Source organism: Lathyrus oleraceus, chromosome 1 (genome assembly GCF_024323335.1).
Source record: "Lathyrus oleraceus cultivar Zhongwan6 chromosome 1, CAAS_Psat_ZW6_1.0, whole genome shotgun sequence".
NCBI lineage: Eukaryota > Viridiplantae > Streptophyta > Magnoliopsida > Fabales > Fabaceae > Lathyrus > Lathyrus oleraceus.
The window spans coordinates 64,579,456-64,601,217 of NC_066579.1; the positions used below are offsets into that span (position 1 = coordinate 64,579,456).

The window sequence follows — 21,762 nt, forward strand, 5'->3', positions numbered from 1 at the left end:
TTAATAAAATCTGAATGGACACGAATGGATTGATTCAAAACATGCAGATTTATTTCATTGTTATTATTATCCAAAAAGAAATGAGTTTTTACAGGTGAATAAGACAAAAAAGAAAATTACATATGAGAATAATTTGAATAGACTAGTGATTGCTGGCATGATTAACCTTATACCTCGCACAACTTTGGGTCATTATTCTTGCATGAAATGATGGGATAGTCCCCAGATGTAACTTCTTCAGATTTACCATTGCTTCCACCTGCAATGGTTATGGCATTGCAAATATGCTTTCCGACATGGGGTTGTTCATTACATTCAGAAGGTTCAATGTGAACAAGATAGCCTTTGAGTCGATCAGGTCTTGGACCTTATACCTCAGGGCTCTGCAATTCTCGATCGTATTCCTGGGTGCCCCAGAATGAAACTCACATCTAGCATTAGTGTCATAGTCTTGAGGGAGAGGTGTTGGAGGAGGTCCTAATTCCCTTAACTGAACCAACGAGTCTCGAAGCAAATGAGCAAGCAATTGGTTGTACAACATGGGGACCATATCTATCCTTCTTTCTAGTTTCCTCTATTTCTGCTACCCCTGCTGATAACAATTCTAATGTGGAGGAGCGTAGGGATGTTGATACTGCATTGATGGAGGACCAATAGGAATGGCATATGTTTGTTGCTGATACTAGTTTGGTGCTACTGTTGCCACTTGACAGTACAACACTTGGTAGGCTCTATCTTCCCCTTTGGTTGTCATGGAAGTATTGGTTTCCCCTTCCTTCTTCTTTGGGAATTCAGAGTGGGGTTTCTTTGCTCCATTAGCCACATTAATTGTATCTTGGATTTTACCAATCTTCAAGTGGTTCTCGATTTTCTCACCAGTAATGACCAGGTCTGAAAATCCTGAAGAGGCGCTTCTAACCATTTTGTCAAGATAAGGCCCCTAAAGGGTACTGATGAACATGTCTACTAACTCCGTTTCTGTGGTTTAACCTTGGAAGACAAATCCCTCCATCATTGAGCATATTCTTTGAATGATTCATCTGATTTCTGAGTGAGACTCTGGAGTTGAGTCCGGTTGTGAGCCATGTCTGAATTATACTGATAATGCTTCAGGAATGCTTTCGCTAGCTCTCTCCATGTTTGGATATGAATGCGTTCAAGTTCCATATACCACTCAAGTGAGTCCCCACTGAGGCTATCTTGAAAGAAGTGCATTAATAGTTTCTCATCCTTGGAATCAGCAGCCATCTTCCTGCAAAAAGATCGGATGTGGGTCTTTGGACAACTAACCCCTTTGTACTTTTCAAAGTTTAGGAACTTGAACTTAGCAGGAATTTTGACACCAGGAACTAGGCACATATCTGTAGTATCCAACCCAAAGGCATTAGATCCTTTAATATCTTTCTTCTTGCCTTCTAGAACATGGAGCTTCGTCTCCATCTCAGTAGTTGATGGTTCAAATGAGTTATAAACCGAATCATCCCTTGTAGTGAAGAAAGCATTTTGGTGATCATCTATCTCAGGTTGACCCCTTCCACTCACAGGGATGTTGAAAATTGTACCAACATTTTGATACACGAGTCCTCCCTCACAAGGTGGATGAGTCACAACAGTTGTAACGGTTCCCCCTAGTGATTCACTTGAAGTGTTACAACAGGATTTGCAGTAGCAGTGCTCATATTAGCATGTCGTATTTTTTCCTAACATTTGGCTATAACTTGCATAACTTCCATAAGCTGACCCATCTGGGCCCTCGTGGTAATCATATCCTCCCTCATTGTGGCCTGATTCTATTCTAAATGATCCATGAGTAGTTTCTGATTACTGTGGGTGTTGTAGGGATTCCTAGAAGTTAGCTTGACAATAGAAGGTTATGGACAAAGGCCAAACAACAATGAGCTTTCCTGATTTAGTATGATGAAATGCAATATGATGCACGAACGTATGCAAAAATGTTTTTGTGTTCCCAATGGAATGAATATGCTGAATCATTTTTTGATGATGTGATGAAATGGCATGCAACATCATGGATTCAAAGGTATGCAACATCTCGAATAATCTGATCATGATGCTTAAGGTGTATGGAGGTTTAGTTTTCCTGCAAGAAAACCCATGTCCCCTAACAGGTGACTACTAAGGCTTTATGAAGATGCTTAGAGTCACGGATCCTGAGGCAAAAATATCATTGTCGCCACAAAATGACTTATGGGACAACGATACCCTCGGGAGGATCTACTCTAAGTGAGGTCACCCTCAACTTTAAAAGCCACATATTAGCTAAAGGTCCCTAGAGCCACGGATCCCCTTTGGAAGAATGGTTATCAATAAAAAAATGACTTACATGCCAATGATACTCCAAAAGAAATCTTTTTTTAGGCGGGTTCTTCTTACCTCCCCATCAAGAAAAATACGTCTGAGAAGTCAATACGAAGCTCCCAATCTATCTCAAGTGTACTCTCTAGGCCTGGGTATTGGGCTCATCATTCAAGCATCAGAAACCAACACACAAGAGCATAAAAATATATACAGGGTATATTAAACACAACAAAGATAAGTGAAAAGCAAGTAAGATAAAGATAAACATATTAAGCAAAAAGGATACATGAAAAGTTGGGCTTGAATCGTATAGGAAGTCCCCAACAGATTTGTCAGCTATCGCGCTGTGAAAGGGAAAATATCGATAAAAACCCCCAAAAAATGGTCGTGGCAACCAAGAGGGAATTTGTTTCCTTTTTCATTTTCATTCGTTGAATTTTGTTTTGTAATAATAAGAATATGTGTGGTTGTTGTTGTTTGGTTATTTTTGTGTGTGTTGCATAATCGGATGTTAATCTACAGATTCGACATTTATATGTCGTTATGTCGCTAAATTTTTGATACATTAATATGATATTTCCGCTGTGTTGCGGTCCTTACGTACGACACTTCGATTTTTCGTTTCTCTACGTACGAACCGGCTATGAGCACATTGTGATTAATTTGCTTCAATCATTTTTAAACCGACTTTGTCTATTATTTCTTTCTTTGTTTTAATTAGATTAATTAGTTAATTAAAATTTGTCTAAATTAGTTAATTTTGATAATTAATTTAAATTACCGTGAGTATTTGATGTAATCAAATAATTTTGATAATTAATTTTGATTATATTAATTAAGTGGTTTAATTAAATTTAATCAATTGATTTTGATAATTAAAAAATTGATCGACTTATGTCAATTTCGATTTCATAATCACTTCAACTACGAACCATTCTTCATAACTTAAAGCAAACATTTTCGTAAACAAAAAAAACTTGCTCCAACGCTAATCAGATCGTTTCTCAAATTCAAGTCAATTCGTTTCAATTTAATCACAACCAATTTCATTAAACATGTTTCTCAATTAACCATAATTCCAATCACAACCAATTTCATTATCGACTTCAAACCATTTCAAAACAACTAGTAAATTCTTTTCACACCAACTTGGATGAAAAAGGATGGATGGTGTAGACTTTCCCTTTCCTCGAATATTTGGCCAATCTTGTAGAGCTTTATGCCCGAATACTCGTTTTCAGTACTAAAACACAATAATCTAATTGAATTCAGTTGATTCTCTTATAGAAGAAACATGACTGATTGAGTTTAGACCTTCCTTAGTCTCCAATTATTTGTGTATTACTGTAGAGCTCCATGTGCAAATAATCGTCTTTTGTTAACGAACCTTAACTTTATTCGCCATAAATTCTTTCATAATACCTCTATAAGAAAAAAGAATGATTGAGTTTAGACCTTCCTCAGTCTCCGATTATTCGAACGCTGCTGTAGAGCTTCCTATTTGAATAACCATATTCAACTCTATAGGATATTCAAACAAATCAAACCTAACTTTTCTCGCCCCTGTGTGATTGATATCTTTAAAACCTATCTTTTCACCTCAAATCTCCTTTTGGATTTATTCTTTGTGCATCTTATTCTACTCCATGACGTTATCATTTGGCTCAAAGAAAACCATAAAATGCACGAGCGGATTGGATTTATCCCAAGCTTGAACGGTGACCTAACTCTATTTTGGTCCATGATGTATAATGTTGAAACTTGCACAAATCAACTTGGGACCACTCTCACGTGTGCGAACCAATTACCCATGACCGAACGCATCTGAGTACCACTTGAAACAACTTGAAAACATCCAAGTTCACGAGTTTGTCACCAAAATGCCACACGCTCGAGATATGAAAAACTTTACACTCAATTCACACGTATTTGGATCCCAATTCATTCCCTATAAATGTTGGAAGCTATTGCATTCATTTCAAAGCTTTGAAATCCAAATAAACCGTGCCATCATTGAAGCCCGATACCACTCAAAACCAGTCAAGCTCTTTTTCGTTTCGAGCTCTTTTCCTTCCACTTCTTCAACGAGAATCCTTCATTTTCCTCCTCTGAAGGTGTTTGAAGCTTTACTTTGGTCATAATCCTTCTGCAACCTAGCTACTAGATCCACCATTGTTGACTTCTGAATCTTCATCCAAACAAGTAAATATGAGTTACAACCTTGAACAAAAGAGTTACCACACTCTTCGCCTTGTTCCACTAATCAAATTCCCTAACCTAGTGGTCATTTATTTTTAGTATCAACAATTTAATTTTACTTTGAAGAAATAGGGTTATTCGAGTGTTTGAGCAAATTCTCCCTGCTCAGAGAAAATGAATTGCTCTAATGCAGGGAGACATGAACGATGAAGTAATTCACAGCTGAATCCAGGTTTGATTCATGTTAAAAACACGAGTTCATGAAGTTGCAAAATCAAAAATCCTGAGGTTGAAGATGAAGTGCTTTGCACGTGTTGGTGACAATTTCAAATCCTCCCTCCAATAACATTGCAACGCGTGTCCTAGCTGTTGCATTTGAATTATTTTTTCTTTTTTATTTCATTTATTCCATTTTCTTCCAAAATTGATTAAAAATAGTTCCCTTATTATTTTTTTATTCAAATTTTTTCCATAAAAGTTTTGCATTTTTTGCATTTTTAAAAAATTATTTTTGCATTAAATGCCTATTTTTCATTCAATTTGCTTTTTGTATTTTTATTTTTATCATTTTTAAATATTTTTAACCCCAACTTTTGAGGTCCATTTACTTTGAATTTTATTGACTTCCCACATTTTTGTTGGACTTTAGTTTAATACTTTGACCTCCCTTTAACAATTTCCATTTTACTTTCTTTATTTAATGAATATTAAATAATTATTAATTGAATTTTATTTTCTTTTGATGATTTTTGATATTTTGAATTGAGCTTGATTACTTGGTTGATGTCTTCTTCCTCATCTCAAATCAATGATAGATTGACTTGAGGTTGATCAACCTTCTTTCATCCAAAATCGTTGATACATGATTGTGAATCGTCTTCAATACTTTTCATCAACGATATGTTAACCCTCAATGCTCCATATTTTGATTCCTTTGATTTGAGGATAGAATGATCCCTTGTAATTGACTTGGTTCCCTCTTTCATTCTCTCTACCCTCACCTCTCTCTTTTTTTTAAACATTGTATGGCATGTTGAAGGAGGTTAACTTTGTGTTAATTATCTAACACATGTGATACATACATTATTATTGACCGGTCTCAGATAGGTATGGCTTCTATATAAGCCTACTTACGATTGTTTAACATAGCACTAAATTGTCCCGACAACCTTGACTAACCATTAACTCCTAACATTAATCATTTCTCTTTACATTACTATTTTTAAATCAAGTGATTTAAGTTTATGTCATCTAACTTTATGTCATTTATTTAATGCACTTATATTTTTATGTCCCATTGATCATTACATCATCACATATTCTATCCATCTATATTCATTTATTGTTTTTTCTTGTTTGACTTTTGGCTTGTTAAAACTTAATTAAACAAAACATGATAAAGTAACTAGGACCTAATCCTAATCATATGCTTGATCTGGAGTATTGAAAACCATTGGGGCTTTGAACTTGGACTTAGGATTTAGGCCCATTGGCTTGACTTGGAGTGACATTGGCCTTCAGACCTTGTGACACTCTGATTTTCCCTTGCCTTTATGTAGCCTTTATGCTTGTGTGTTGATTCATCTTCTTTATACCTCTTGCATGCATATGCATAGGTTTGGTAGACTTTTACACACACATGGCTTTCTCTTGGGCTACCTTACAATGAAACATAGGACAATACACTTTGCACCCACGTGGCTTTCTCTTGGGCTACCTTACAATGAGACCGTAGGCTAGTTTTGTATGATTATGCATCTCTATTTGTTCATCAATCCTTTCCTTTGATTTGGCTTGATCCAATTCACATTGTATCTCCTAAATCCCTTCATCTGTTTTTTTCCCTTTGTCTTTGTCAAGTGACAATAAATCCCTTGGTCACTTGATGAGACTAGTCTCTTTCACCTTGGAGTATTCACCACCCCCCCCCCCCCCACGAGTTCAAGACCCTCAGTGAAACATATCTCTCCTCAGCAACCAATCATCTGGCTCATCCCCACAAGCATCTCAAGGAACCTGCTTCAATAACTTGTCAGTTTGACTATGCTTGCATGCCATGAGCCTTAAGCAATAGAAAGTGATGAGATGGGATATTCCCTACCATTCTCTAGAGTACCTTTATGTATATAATGTAGACCCTAGCTTCTTAAAGTATTCATTTATATTCATATACTTTAGTGAAATTCCATGTCAATTCACTGTCAAGTCTGCAACTTGCCCCTGTGGCTATTTATCTTCTTATTTTTGACCCTATTGCAATCACTTCTTTTAGGGTTGACACCTTCATGCTTATTCCTTATTCTTTACCATATCAGTCCATGTGCCTTGGTAAGATCTCTGTCATGTCAGACCCAGTGCTTTTACATGTTCCTTTTTCCTTATCTACTATGTTAGTCCATGTGCTTTGGTAGAACCCTTGTCATGTGAGTCACCGACTTTGATAAGTTTCCTTTCATGGTTTAAACACTCGTTGTTACCATATCAGTCCATGTGCTTTGGTAAGACCCTTATCATGTGAGTCTCGGGCTTTGACAAGTTTCTACTTCTCTCCTTACCATACCAGTCCTTGTGCCTTGGTAACATCCTTCTCGTGTTAAACCCAGTGCTTTGAAAGGTTCTTATTTCCTTATCTACCATGTTAGTACATGTGCTTTGGTAGAACCCTTGTCATGTGAGTCTCCAGCTTTGACAAGTTTTCCCTTTCTGTTGGTTTAGACATCATCGCAATTTCCTTTCCTTTTTAGAGATACACCTTTATGGTTAACCCCCTTCCTCTCCTTTTGGTCTAAACACCACCCCTCAATCATATGTTTTTCAGTTTCTATCCTCTAAACAGTGGAGCTCTGACTTCCTTATTTAACTATAAGGACACGTAGGCACGAGGAATCATATCCTTGGCAAGCACCTTCCTTTCTTTTCTGTCCTCCCCGGTTCCACGAACTATGAGACTCTGACTTTCTCATTGCACCATGAGAATACGTAGGCATGAAGGCCACAATCCTCTTCGAGCACTACTTTTTCCTAAACCCCTTTTCTTTTCTTCAGGTACATTAAGATTATAACACCTATACAAGAAAGAATATTCAAAATGGTTCCCATGGAATACCATGTATGTGAGGGGTGCTAATACCTTTCCCTTGCATAACCGACTCCCGTACCTGTTTCTCTGTTCCTTTTTCCCTTGGGTTTTATTGATATTTTCCCTTACCTATCTTTTAGGATAAATAAATTTTGATGGAGACTCTGTTATATCTTCGAGTTGTGATACGTTCGATGGGCACATTTCAACTGGCTTCAGATACTGAGGAGTGACTGATGTTGGTTACTTAAGGAAGATTGAATAACTCTGATATTGTAACATCGGGGTTGCGATTGTTTACTGAGTTCTCTACTTTGTCTTAAACCGAGTAATTGAAAATTGTTGCTATATTTTTAATTTATAGTATATTTCAAAATAAAGTTTGAGTAATTGTTGGTGTAACACCCTTGTTTTATATTCTCCGAATTCCGTAATGTTTTATAAGAAAAATAAATTTTTATTTTCAGTTGTTTAGGTAGGCTTTTACACCATATGTTTGCTCCTTGACTTCCATACCATTTTTCTCCATGTTGTTCTCCCCCCTATATGTACCATTCTGTGTGCGTAACTACCTTTACAATAGAAGCAGTTGCCCTCTAGGAAAGGGATTGAGTAAAATTCTCGGCCCTCAATCCGTTTTGGAAGGCTCCTAAAAATATCTCCTGGTTCGGGTGGATGATCTTGATAGTCGCCTATTTGAACCAAGCGAGATACTCCTTTAAGTATTCTAAATGGCCCTATAGAATATTGATCATGATGGTTGTAGACATCTTCCCATGTCTACTCACTAAGAGTTGGTGGACTAATTTCTTTATCAGGTCTTGATAGTTAATGATTGATAATTGTGGCAAGTTCATATACAAACCTTAATGTAGTGTCCCTAAAGGTGAAGAAAATGAGTTTACACTTAAATGATTTTGAGGCTCCGATGATGACCATCTGTGTGGTAAGGGCGGTGACATGTTCTTGGGGATCACTTCTGCCATCGAATTTTACTAGTGAAAGGCGGCTTGAAACTTCTCGATATAGGGGCTACCAAGTGTAATATTTATTTCTATAGAGCAAAACATTTGCTTAGAGATGTGCATGGGTTGGATCAACCCAAAAAATCAAATCAAACCCACCTAAAAAATCCTAAAAATAATTTGGATCAGATAAGGATTTTTTTTTAAATTACCAGCTTTTTCAAAAATAATTCTAAAATAACAAATTTTTCAATTTTTTTTCCAAAGTAACCACTTTTATTAGAGGATGCGCCAGATGAACTGACGCATCTCTTATAGATCAATAGGAGGCGCCCAAGGCATTGACACCTGCATTGGTAGCCTCATGAGGAGACGTCAATGCCCTTGGTGCCTGCATTGGGCCTCATGAGGAGGCGCCAATGCCTCTGGCGCCTGCATGGTGCATGTGGTGTATGCGCCAATTCATTTGGTGCATACACTCTTGTATTTTTATTTTTTTATTTTTTTATTTTTTTATTTTTTATTTTTTTATTTTTTTATTTTTTATTTTATTTATTTATCAAACAATAAAAAATAATGTAAAAACAAATTTATTCATGATATAATAAATGTTACATGGGATTGACAAATATTTAATGACCGGTCCAATCGAAACGTTCCCCTGTTCCACATCCAGGTGCGTTAGTTTGTCTCTAAGGTCTCCCACAATTTTCCTGGGGTGTTTGGGGTCTTTATGTGCTAACCTGATCGAATGATGGCTGGTGCAAAGGTCCGGCAGAAGTTCCAGCGGTATTTGACAGATGTGTCATTATTTGTACCCAATATCCGGAGGGGCTCTGGCCAACGGTGCTTCCGTAATGGAGTTCGATGCCCATGTCATCGTAGTTAGGTCGATGGGGTTGGGTGGATTACGGAAGGTATAGTTGCCCAAATTGGGACATTGAATCGTTTTGGAAATTAAGCAATGGTTCCTGGGGCGTACTACAGTTAAACAATGGTTGTGTGTTTTGGTGATGGGATGTTTGAGTGGTCATTGGTGGGGGGCTACGATGAAGTGACCCATATGAATCATCTGGGTTATAGACCGTTGTGGTTGAAGCATATGGTTGTTGGTGGGTAGGGTTTGATTCTTCGTTTTGTGGTTAGGTGGGTGACATGAATGGATTGTGATGTTGCGTGGTTGGTTGTTGGGTGGATGGCATAAATGGGTTGCGAGGTTGGGTGTTTGGTTGTTGTGTGTATGTGATAGGTTGATGTTGTGAGGTTGGTTGTTGTGTTTGGGTGGTTTGACGTTGGTGTTGGGCGGGGAATTGTTGTGGGGCGTACGACGACGAAGCTAGTTGGCGTGGATCCATCAAAGGTATACAACTTAAAAATGGAACAAGTAAAAAGAGAGTGATAACATACAAATATCGAGATATTCTCAAGTGTTCCTCTGTGTTCATCACCCATAGTCAACAGAGATATAATCTGATGACGAACAAGTTGGGGTGAATGTTGTAGATGACGAAGAGGAAGAAGCCGAGATCTTGGTTGATTCAATGGTGAACGCTGATGAGGAAGAGGAGCTATTACCAGCTAGTCATGTATATTGTCAACCTCAACACATGACAAGGTTTAATTTGGGTTCTGATGAACCTTCATTAGATATATGGTACAATCCTTATGTGAAAATGCAAGGATCTTTGAAACAAGGAGACACATTTTGCACAAAAGATGATTGTGTAAAAGCCATCAAAAAATTTCACATGCAACTATCAGCTGATTTCAGAGTTGATAGAACAAATGCATTGAGATAAAAAATTTATTGTTCGAATGCACACTGCCTTTTCAAGTTGTCAGCTTCGTACCGGAAGAGGAGCGATTCTTGGGAGATTGGATCCATGGGGTCCAATTCACATATGCATGCTGACAAACCCAATGCAAGATCATCGGAAACTAAGCTCTCAGCTAATATGCGATGAAATATTATATGTTATTGGCGACAATCCGTCGTTAAAGGTGAGTACAATAATATCGCATATTAGGGCAGGGTACCAATACACTCCATCATGTAGGAAGGAATGGATAGGTAGGACAAAGGCTATTGAAAAGGTGTTTGACAATCGGGAGGACTCTTACAAATAACTTCCAAAATACCTATTGACTCTAAAACAATATGCTCCAGGTACTATTGTCAAGTTTGAAACATTTTCCACGTATAGACCAAAAGGGACGTGTGTTATTGGAAATGGAATATTCCACTGTCTCTTCTGGGTGTATCAACCATGAATCATGGGTTTTTCTTTCTGTAAACCTATTATACAAATTGATGGTACATGGTTGTACGGGAAATACAAAGGAACGTTACTGATGGCAGTGGCACAAGATGACAACAACAACATTTTTATAATCGCCTTTTCCCTTTTTGAAGGGGAGACTGCTGAGGGATGGAGTTTTTTCCTAAAAAATCTCTTATTGCACGTTGCACCGCAACGTAACTTATGTTTGATATCCGACAGACACCCTTCAATCATCAGTGCATATAGTAATATTGATAATGGCTGGCAAGATCCTCCTTCGACGCATGTCTTCTGTATTAGACATATTGCTCATAATTTCATGCGGGAAACCAAAGACAAGACGTTGCGGAAGAAGGTTGTCAACGGAGGTTACACATTATCAGAACCTTCTTTCAAACACTACCACAAAGAAATAAGATTGACAAACGTGGATGCAGTACGGTGGATCGACGGTATTCCATTGGATAAGTGGACTAGGGCATACCACAACGAATTTCAATAAACTCTGTCTTCAAAGGCATTTGTAACCTACCTATAACCGCATTGATGCAGACAACAGATTTCAGGCTAGGGGCGTTATTTGAGAGCAGACGTTCCAAATGGATTTCAATGTTGCAATATGGGAAGTTGTTCAGTGATGCTTCAATGAAATTCATTAAACATGAAGCTGCCAAAGAAAACACACATGTGGTCACGGTGTTTGACCGTACTAAAGGTTAGTATAGTGTTGTCGAATCCATGGATCACAATGAGGGCATGCCGATGGGACAATGCAGAGTCGAACTAGATAAAGGTTGATGCGACTGCGGAAAGTTCCAAGCCTTTCGTACACCCTGCTCCCATGTCATTACGGCATGTTCCGAATGGATCCATTCTGCTTGCTATCTGACGTTTACAAAATCATCAGCCTATCGAATGTTTATAAAATTAATTTTTCTGTAGTAGCAAAAGAGGATTATTGTCCAGAATATCAAGGGCACATCGTCTGGCATAACAAAGTTATACAAAGGAAGAAAAAGGGTCTCCCAAACAACACCCGTATTCGAACTGAAATGGATTCGGAGAATCCAATGGGTAGATTATGTAGTTCATGCAGTTAGCCAGGTCACAATCGTACTAACTGCCCGAGTGTTGGAACGAGTACAACCAGATAAATTCACATGTATCTCTGTTGCAATATATGAAAAACTAAATTTATTTCATATTATACGTTTGTGACAAAAATACCATTACATAAACAATAACACAAACAATTAAAACACTAGAATACAAGAACTATGCGATTACAACCATCAAAACAATTTTGAACATGTAATGCATCATTCTACGAACGTCTTAGTCAGTCTTAATTTCCACTCATTCACGCACTTCTCCATTTTGTTGAACATGGACACAAGTCATTGTATTCTTCTAATCCTTTCACCATCTCCAATTTCTCCATCTAACCAACTGTTCAACGTCCGATTAAGACGTTCAAACGAATATGTATTCCTGAGACAAATCTTTATGGGAGACGCAATAGCGAAAAATATTAAATCGGCATTTCGCTGGTGAATGTATTCATACATGATTAAAACACAAAAACTTGAAAGAGAGTGGAGCTGAATGAGAGAAAATATGAAAGTAGAGGAAGATTTTGTGTGAAAAATATTGCATCAAAGGCGAGGTATTTATATAGAAGGGGTATAAAATGCATGCGCCAAGAGGCTAGGCGCCAAACATGGCAACACATGCAGGCGCAAGAGGCATTGACGCCTCCTCTTAACGCCCTTGGCGCCTCCTCATGAGGCTACCAATGCAGGCGACAATGCCTTGGGCGCCTCCTCTTGATCCATATGGGATGCGCCGGTTCATCTGGCGCGTCCTCTTCTAAATGTGGTTATTTTAGATTTTTTTTTAAAAAATTTATTATTTTGGAATTATTTTTGAAAAAGTTGGTTATTTTAAAAAATAAATCTCAGATAAGTGAGTGAATATGTTTTTAAAAATTGAAAAATTCATTAAAATAAACGGGTTTCGAGTAAAATTGGACTCCGACCCAAAAATCTACCAGCCCACTAATTAAACATTTATGATTATTATTTTGATTAATTTTGACTTAGTTGTTGAAATATTAGTTTCTTAAAAATTTACTATTTTAATGACCGTGATTTTAAATAGTTTTGGATGTTACACTTTTAAAAAAAAAAATTATATTGATACTAATATAATTTTGTGTCGTATGTTTGTTGTAAGTATTTTATGATGAATTTTATTGTTTAATATTATTATTTATTATTCTATTATGTAAAAAATAGTAAAATTAGATTACCCAATTTTTTTTAAAATTAAAAATGTTGAATAATTATAGTAAAAAAATGATGATTAATTATTTAATCATTTAATATTTAAAAAATAAAAAATAAAAAATTTGAATAAGCCAAAACTTAATCCAACCCAATTCAAAAATTAGTGGATTTGTTTAAACAAGTTCAATGGTATAATGTTCAATTATTGTATCTTATTTGCTTGCTCCTTTTGAGAAGAAAATTTTAATACAATAAAAAAAATTATATTTATATGATTTATGGAATCAATATTAAAATTTTAATTAAGTAGAATATTTATATTGTGCATGAGACAATTTAAATTTATAATAAACAAAATGATAATAATATAAAGTTTTCCAATTTGTGTTAGAAATTCATTGCATTATCTTTTGTTTGGTTGCTTGCCTAATTTGAGAAATGAAGAATAAATCAGTCTTTTGATTCATTGCATTATCTTCCGAATGATACGATATAGTACACATTTTATTGGTTTGTATTAATGATTCGATCTCTTTATCCTTTTGTTTTTTTTGTCGTTGGAATTTATACTACGTACGGTAGCACTGATTTGTTTTCATTATATGAAATTGAAGATCATGTTGACGTCTAGATTCATCTGCACGCAATATAGGGTGGTCCTGTAGCTATATGTTAAAATTCTTTGATTAAAATAGAAAAAATAGAAAAAAGGTCTAGGGGTGGGAAAACTCTGCATTTTGGTGAGGTAAGCATTTGAGTTAATGTCTTCTTTATACGTGAACCCATGCTAGTACTAATGTATTCTTTGATTAGAATAACATTTAACTTAAAATAGCAAAAACAGAAAAAAAAGGTCTACGGGTGGGCAAACTCTGAATTTTGGTGAGGCAAGCATATGAATTAATGCCTTCTTTATACGTGAACCGGTGCTAGTGCTTTTTTGTTCTTTGATATTCTAACAAACTTCAATTTTAAGTATACATTATTTGCTATACTCTAGTTCTTAAAAAAAACTAGACATATTTGAACACCCAACAATCACGTAACTAGCTCCAAAATTAATAAAATAATACATAATTTATATTTATTAAATACAATTATTTGGATTCATAATCTTGTTTTGTTTTTAAATAAATTATATTGAAACAGTGTAAAAACAATTTCAATAAATTTTGAAAGTGTTTATCGATATTTTTAGTAAACAAATCACAAATTTTATCATCTAAAGGATTAAATAAGAAAAAATCTTAAAGATATTATGTGCGAGATATTTAAAAAAATATATCGGCGTTGAATGGTTTGAAGATTGAATAAAAAAAATCTGGATAAAATATTGGAATTAAAAGAGGGACACAACTTCATATATTTCTTAAAAATTCTTTATCACTTTTACTTGAATGTGTGAATTCTAAAAAGAACGGAAATGAAATTGCCAACCCTTTTTACAGAATCAAATTTTACTTATATACTATTTATCTCAATAATTGTCATCAATGGTTAACCCTCCAAAATTTAATTGTCATCAATGGTTAACCCTCCAAAATTCGATACGTGAGCTTTTGTCCTCTGGTTCGCTACCATGTGTTTTCCGTTCACGACTGCAAAACCGATATTGTTGTCAAAAGTACCTCCAATTCCTCCATCTACCTCATTGATTATAATATAGTACACATTTTATTGGTTTGTATTAATGAGAATTAACTCAAATATTTTGGAATCTAAATATTAAATCAATCCATTAACCAGAAATATTTGTCGGTATTAATTCAAATAGTTATTTTTGTTTGTGTCTTGGATGAATTCAAAGTACAAATTTCATGATTAAAAAACAAAAAAAAAACAGTAGCTCCTGTACACGAACAGGACCACCCTATATTTTACATGCAGATGAATTTAGACAACGTCAACATCATCTTCAATTAATACAAGTACTAGTACTAACACAAATTCCAAAACAACAACAAAAATAGAAGGACAAAGAAAAAGGTTGAGTCTATTATTTTTATCGTTTTTAATCAAGCATTGGAAGAGGGAATCTGAATTTTTAATATTGTAGCGTGATTGGTGGGAATAAAAGAGTACTGGTATGATGTGAATCTTTTTTTAAAAGAATGCGAAAACTAGTGGTGGGAACGTGAACCGTCAGTTTGAATGGCATACCTTCAAATGATACATTGCATTATCAATGTTATAATTCATTAATACAAGTACTAGTACTACCAGTGTTATAATTCATTGCATTATCTTCCAAATGATACGATATAGATCACATTTTATTGGTTTGTATTAATGAGCGAGATTCGATCTCTTTATCCTTTTGTTCTTTTTGTTGTTGGAATCTATACCACGTACGGTAGTATTCTTTATAGGATGGTCATGTAGCTATATTTTAAAATTCTATGCATTTTGGTGAGACAAACATATGAGTAAATGTCTTCTTTATACGTGAACTGGTGCTAGTGCTATTTTGTTCTTTATACGTACAATATAGGGTGGTCCTATAGCTATTTGTTAGAATTCTTTGATTAAGATAACATTAACTTAAAATAGCAAAAATAGAAAAAAGGTCTATGGGTGGGCAAACTCTGTATTTTGGTGAGACAAGCATATGACACTACGCCAAAAACTGGAATAGACAGCGCACCTTAGAGGGCGCTTTATTACAAAAGCGCACTCTAAAGTGAAGCGAAAAAATAAGGAGCGAACAACTGGAATAGACAGCGCACTTTAGAGGGCGCTTTTGTAATAAAGCGCCCTCTAAGGTGAAGCGAAAAAATAAGGAGGAGATAGAGGGACAACAATACAGGGCGCTTTTTAGAAAGCGCCCTCTAAGGTTGCCCTCTGCGCCCTCTAAGGTTACCCTTAGAGGGCGCTTTTAAAAAAGCGCTCTATAAGTCCATGTGCATTTCCAGTTTATAAAGCGCTTTTGGAAAGCCTTAGAGAGCGCTTTCATAAGCGCCCTCTTAGGCCCCCTTTAGAGGGCGCTTTTTTTCCACAAGCGCCCTCTAAGGTCCCCTTTAGTAAACATTAAAATTATAACATACTGCGCATTTTGTTATTTCACTCTCTGTTATTTTCGTTCTTTTTCACGTTAGGGTTCTCACTGCTACGATTTTCGCTACTTCTAAGGCGTTCTTCTTCCACCTCTGTTAGATCTACGACGTTTCCTCCTTCTATTAATTCGTTGTTAGCTGTTCGATTTTGACACCATAGGTATTTTTCTAATCTTCATATTACTTGGTTTCTCTTCTGACGTTCGCTATTGTTCATTTTTTATTTCATTTTTCTTGGTTCATACATTTATTGAGTATTCTCAACAATAATTATTGTGTTGCAAGGCTAGCAATGGAGACTAGGCATTATGGGTTAAATTTCACCAACTGTTCCATTTTTTTTAGTTCTTTATTGTTAACTATGATTAAAATGACTCTTTATTTATTGATTTATTGATGTTATATATATATATATATGGTTAGGGTGAAACTTTTTTCGAATTGATGCAGATACTTGTGTCCTGAACCCTATCCGGAGGAGAATTTGGAGTTTCTTAAATCACAGAATATTTGTCTATTTCAATTTGGAATTGAGGGGAAAACGGTAATTTTTTATATTCGTATTCATCATATATGTGTTCAAATGTGTTTAATCATGTTATTTCAATGTATGATGTTTTGAATTGGGTTTTGATTGTTGTTAAAAAGTCTGTGATTGTTTGAATCATTCTGAATTTTGTTAATGAAATTTCATTGAAATCATGAAATGTATGTTGTGTATTACTTAAAGTTTGAATTTTTTCTGTGATTGTGTTATTTTTGCAGATTATTAGATTAGGGTTTTAGGTTTAATTGTATAATTAGGGGAAAAAGGGGGTTTGGGGTTTATCATAAATATGGGTTGGTGTTAGCTACTAATAATTATGAAATTTGACCTATGTGGATTGGTGATTCATTTTTGGTTTTATCTCTTTTTTTTTTATTTTAGAGTTAATAAATCTTTGTATTTTTCTGCAGGAAGTTTCTTTACCTATTCTCAGTGATTCTATTATGGAGGCTTTGAAAATTTTACTTGGTATTTGAAGCAAGCTTATTCAACTTTGAAATGCAGATTTTTTGTATATCTTTGTTGGTGTTTCTCTTGTTTGTTAGATATCTAATTCCTTAATTTTGTCTGGTTTCAGATGTGAGAAATCACCCTGTTTTGATTCATTGCAAACGAGGAAAGGTATAAGATTGATCACTTGCAAGTTTATCTTCTCAATTCTGAATTTCTGTTTTGAATTCCTAATTGTTTGTTCTAATGATGATTTTTCTTCTGTAATGCAGCATAGAACAGGTTGTGTAGTTGGTTGCTTCAGAAAGATGCAGAACTGGTGTCTGTCTTCTGTGTTTGAGGAGTATCAGCGCTATGCTGATGCTAAATCCAGGACAGCGGATTTAACATTTATAGAGATGTTTGACATCATAAATCTTAGGCAGTGCCTCTACAGCATCATCTACCAGTATCAAGGTGCTTCAAAGAAGCGCAGATTGATGTATCAAGGCGAGACTACGCAGAAGCCACCCCGTTTGACATCGTTTTAGCTGTTGCACTGGCTATCAACTCCATTTTTGGATTTGGTAGAGAACTCATACTTCAAAGTAATTTTTTGGAGTCTTTGAACATATATCCTTAGGGTTTTTAAAGATCTTTTGAGTACTGTTATTGACATGCATATTCTCAGAGATGCTTTTGCTACTTAGTTTTATTCATAGTTAACAATAAAGAACTAAAAAAAACATACATCTCAGAGATGCTTTTGCTACTTAGTTTTATTTCTTTTTAAGTTATGAATTGGTTGTATATTTAGAATCTTTAGAAGTTAAACGATTATATATCAGTGGATTGTTGTATATGTATGGATTGTTATATATAAGGCTTGTTGAATGCAATGTGTGAAAAAGGGCTTCAAATTATACAGTTTTAGGTGTACTGCTTCAATATACAGGTTGTCTAAAATAAATAAATAAAATATAGCGCTTTTTAAAAAAAAAATTTAAATAACCACCCACTTTAGAGGGCGCTTTCCAAAATAAGCGCCCTCTAAACCCTTTAAATTTCCACTTTAGAGGGCGCTTTCCAGTAAAAGCGCCCTCTAAACCCTTAAAAGTTTCCACTTTAGAGGGCGCTTTCCAGTAAAAGCGCCCTCTAAACCCTTAAAAGTTTTCACTTTAAAAGGCGCTTTTTTTTAAAAAGCGCCCTCTAAAGTGGCCCTTAAAGGGCTTAAAGAGCCACTTTAGAGAGCGCTTTCACTAGAAAAAAAAGCGCTGTCTTTACCTATGCCAGCGCCAGATTAGAGGGCGCTTTAAAGCGCTGTTATAGGCTAAAAAAAGCGCCCTCTTTTCCCTTATTTGGCGTAGTGTGAGCTAATGTCTTCTTTAATTATGAAATTTGTACTTTGATGTGATCGAAGTCACAAACATAAATAAATAAAATAATGAATAAAACTCAAGGAAAGAAATCTAAATTTTGATTTGAGAATTAAGTGAGCACCACAATTCCTTTCCATTTGTTTAACTCAAATAATAGAGAATAACAATTACAACACTCAATTTGTAAAATTAACATTTCATTGATAAACTTCTTTGATATTCTAGTAAACTTCAATTTTAAGTCTACATTATTTGCTATACTCAAGTTCTACAAAAAAAAATTTGCTATACTCAAGTTCTACAAAAAAAAAAAAAACTAGAAATATTTGAACACTCAACAATGGTGATACTAGCTCCAAATTTTGAGGGCACCATATATATATATAAACATCACATATTAAAACTTTTTATCATTAAATAGTAGACTTTAAAATGAAATAAGTATTATAATAAAGTAGTATATTATTATTAGAATTCAGTTTTTACATGAAGCTCCGTCCCTGGCCATATATAGAGAGACCGAACCAGAAATTTTAAATTATGAGACAAAATTCATAAATTTATTATGCTAAAAATATAATATAATTTTTTTATAACTTTTAATATTTTAAAAATATTAATGATTTTTTATTTTCTATTTATAATTATACAACATATTTTATTTTCACAAATCAATTCATAGTTCATAAATCATTAATTTTTCTATGCGAAACTGTAAAAGGAATTTCAATTTATATATATATATATAATATATTATATATATATATATTATATATATATATAATATATATATATATATATATATATATATAATTGAATTTTGAAAGTATTTATCAGTGTTGTTAGTAAATAAATCACAAGTTTTAGTTCACTTAAAGGATTAAACACAAAAAAATCTTAAGAATATTATGTGCGAGATATTTGAGAAAATATATTCGCATTGAAAGATTTGAAGAATGAATTTAAAGAAACGGGATGAGAATGTAAAAAGGTAAATGCATATTGCTTAAGAAAGGTAAAATAAATGACGACAAATTAAAAAAAATATGGAGAGAATATTGGAATTAAAAGAGGGACACAACTTCATATATTTCTTAGACAACCCTTTTTACATAAACAAATTTTACTTATATACTATGGACATCAATAACCGTCACCAACAGTTAACCCTCCAGAATTCGACACATACACTATCGGTGAGCTATTATCCTCGGCTTCGCTTCCATGTGTTTTCAGTTCACTGCTGTAAAACCGCTATTATTGCCAAAAGCACCTCCAGTTCCTCCAACTTCCTTTATTAAGAACCCCATCTATCGAATCTTGTGATTTTGGTATCGAAAACATGATTTAGCTACCTGTACCTAGCCTGCGTTTTTATCTCACATCCCCCCTCTTGTCGAACATGTTGAGTCGAAAATCTCAAGCTAACAAATGCCCCCAAAAATTCCATTTTCGATCATGTTTACAATATGGAAAAAAGTGGCATTTTTAGTAAAGGCTCGACACTGTTCATGACCACTTTCACCTAGTCGTCAAGTCAATAAACATGCATGAAACTACCATCATGACTCCGATTTCTTAAGGCAATCATGGGACACAAGAATTAACTGCATTAAACTAAAAGAAAATCATTAATTAATAATTTCAAACTAGAAATCAAAATGCCACTTGTTTTGGTTTCAGAGGAAAATCGAAAAGTCTCACTTTGATAGGGTTATATATCATTATTCTTCCTCTTTCTTCCTTTTCACAACTTCTCCCCTATGACCCTTAAGAATTTCAGTTCTTTTAACTTCATTATCACTCTTTCTTCTTCTCAAGTTCAATAATGGCTTCCCCTTCTGGAACTGGCAAACTAACTCAAATCATTTCTGTTGCTGACATTCAGGAACCTATCTTCTTTGGCAACCGTTGCTACATTCAAAACCTCCAACGGAGAAGGAAAACTCTAACATTTGGGCTTCCTAGGTATTGATTAATTTTCATCTTGTAGGTAGAGTTCATGTATTTTTGGATCCTTTACACATATCATCTAGGAAACCAAACAAACTGCAAAAAGTTCTTCCCTTCCTCACTTTCATGTAAACCTCATGCATTTGAAGATAAAAGTTTTAAATCGGGGTTTATGGAACATCCCAATTGTTTGTTCCGCTCCTCTCATACTAACGGTAGTGATTCCTATCTTAGATGGTTGCATAACGTAGAAAGAAGAAATAATAGACCTGGAAAGATCAAGGTATTTTTGACTTGATTCAACTATCGAAAACTAGGCTCAGGTATAACCCTAACATGCTTATAGTTGTTGCCTGTTTTGGGGAGTCTTCGACCAATACTTTTCATCTTCCATGTGGGATGGTCACTGATGTTTGTAGTATTCAACATCAAAAGTAAGTATTTGTTTTATCGTATCCATAAGGACTGATGTGATATTAAATGTTGTTCAACCGTTGATATGGTTTAAGTGAGAAGTTATCAAATTACTTGTTTGCATAAAGAGTGTAATGTGAAATCGGTAAGTAATAAGTGAAGTTTCAAATATGAGAAAGTTTGTTGGCATTAGGATTAAGTTAAGTTTCAAATATAAGAAAGTTTGTTGGCATTAGGGTTCATCCATTGATCACACATATATTTTTCCGATCAGTTATACAGAGATTAGTCGTTTGATTAATATTAGCATGTATTATTCGTCAACAACGTTTATGTATAAACTACTGACAAGAGTTCAACCGTAATGTTTAATTGACGGTCACTGAACCTATTAAACAATACGGTAGCATTAGGATTCTATACTCTTGTGAATATTAAACCTAAATTTATGTCTAGAGTTTAGCATCTAACAAATGATTATCCTAGATCAAGATTCGAAGAGTATTTCTCAATAACGGTTCAAATTTAGAAGTAAAACATGTAAACAATGACAACATCAATATTAATAAAGGACTAATTCATATACATCGCCATGATCATAATAAATATATATAGTATTGATGGATTACATCCAATCCCAATAAGAAAGAGATTTAGCTACTCATGGTAGCTTTTGATTACAAATGAGAAGAAAGGAAGATTGATGAGCATCACTGACAAGTTTCTGACGGTTGATGTGTATCCAACTTGTATTATTCAAGTCAACTTTTCTCTCAGTCTCTTTCTCTCTTACTAATCATCTTTTCTACAAAAATGTCAACTCCTTCTAAATGAATTGTTTCTGAACTATATATAGTG

At 34.7% G+C, this 21,762-nt stretch overlaps 2 protein-coding genes across 2 annotated transcripts; one reads left to right on the forward strand and one right to left on the reverse strand.

Moving 5' to 3' along the window:
* Positions 1-1,011: 1,011 nt before the first annotated feature.
* LOC127091580 (uncharacterized) lies at positions 1,012-1,778 on the reverse strand. Its single transcript, XM_051030258.1, has 2 exons — positions 1,742-1,778; positions 1,012-1,628 (listed from the first exon to the last, which is right to left on the reverse strand). Exons 1-2 carry the CDS (start codon positions 1,776-1,778, stop codon positions 1,012-1,014), a joined length of 654 nt encoding a protein of 217 aa, XP_050886215.1.
* Positions 1,779-1,952: 174 nt separating this feature from the next.
* LOC127091583 (tyrosine-protein phosphatase DSP3) lies at positions 1,953-17,848 on the forward strand. The gene is made up of 5 exons (XM_051030273.1): positions 1,953-2,038; positions 16,633-16,726; positions 17,140-17,197; positions 17,307-17,350; positions 17,452-17,848. The coding sequence occupies exons 1-5, from the start codon at positions 1,953-1,955 to the stop codon at positions 17,707-17,709; spliced, it is 540 nt and encodes a 179-aa protein (XP_050886230.1). The 3' UTR covers positions 17,710-17,848.
* Positions 17,849-21,762: the final 3,914 nt, after the last annotated feature.

Bases quoted from the DNA above. Each gene is read 5' to 3' on its own strand.
- LOC127091580 (XM_051030258.1), bottom strand. From the start codon at position 1,778: ATGAGGGAGGATATGATTACCACGAGGGCCCAGATGG. The intron at 1,629-1,741 runs GTCAGCTTATGG...GTGAATCACTAG, and splicing joins TACCACGAGGGCCCAGATGG to GGGGAACCGTTACAACTGTT.
- LOC127091583 (XM_051030273.1), top strand. From the start codon at position 1,953: ATGTTTTTGTGTTCCCAATGGAATGAATATGCTGAATCATTTTTTGAT. The intron at 16,727-17,139 runs GTAATTTTTTAT...ATTTTTCTGCAG, and splicing joins TTGGAATTGAGGGGAAAACG to GAAGTTTCTTTACCTATTCT. The intron at 17,198-17,306 runs GTATTTGAAGCA...GTCTGGTTTCAG, and splicing joins GGCTTTGAAAATTTTACTTG to ATGTGAGAAATCACCCTGTT.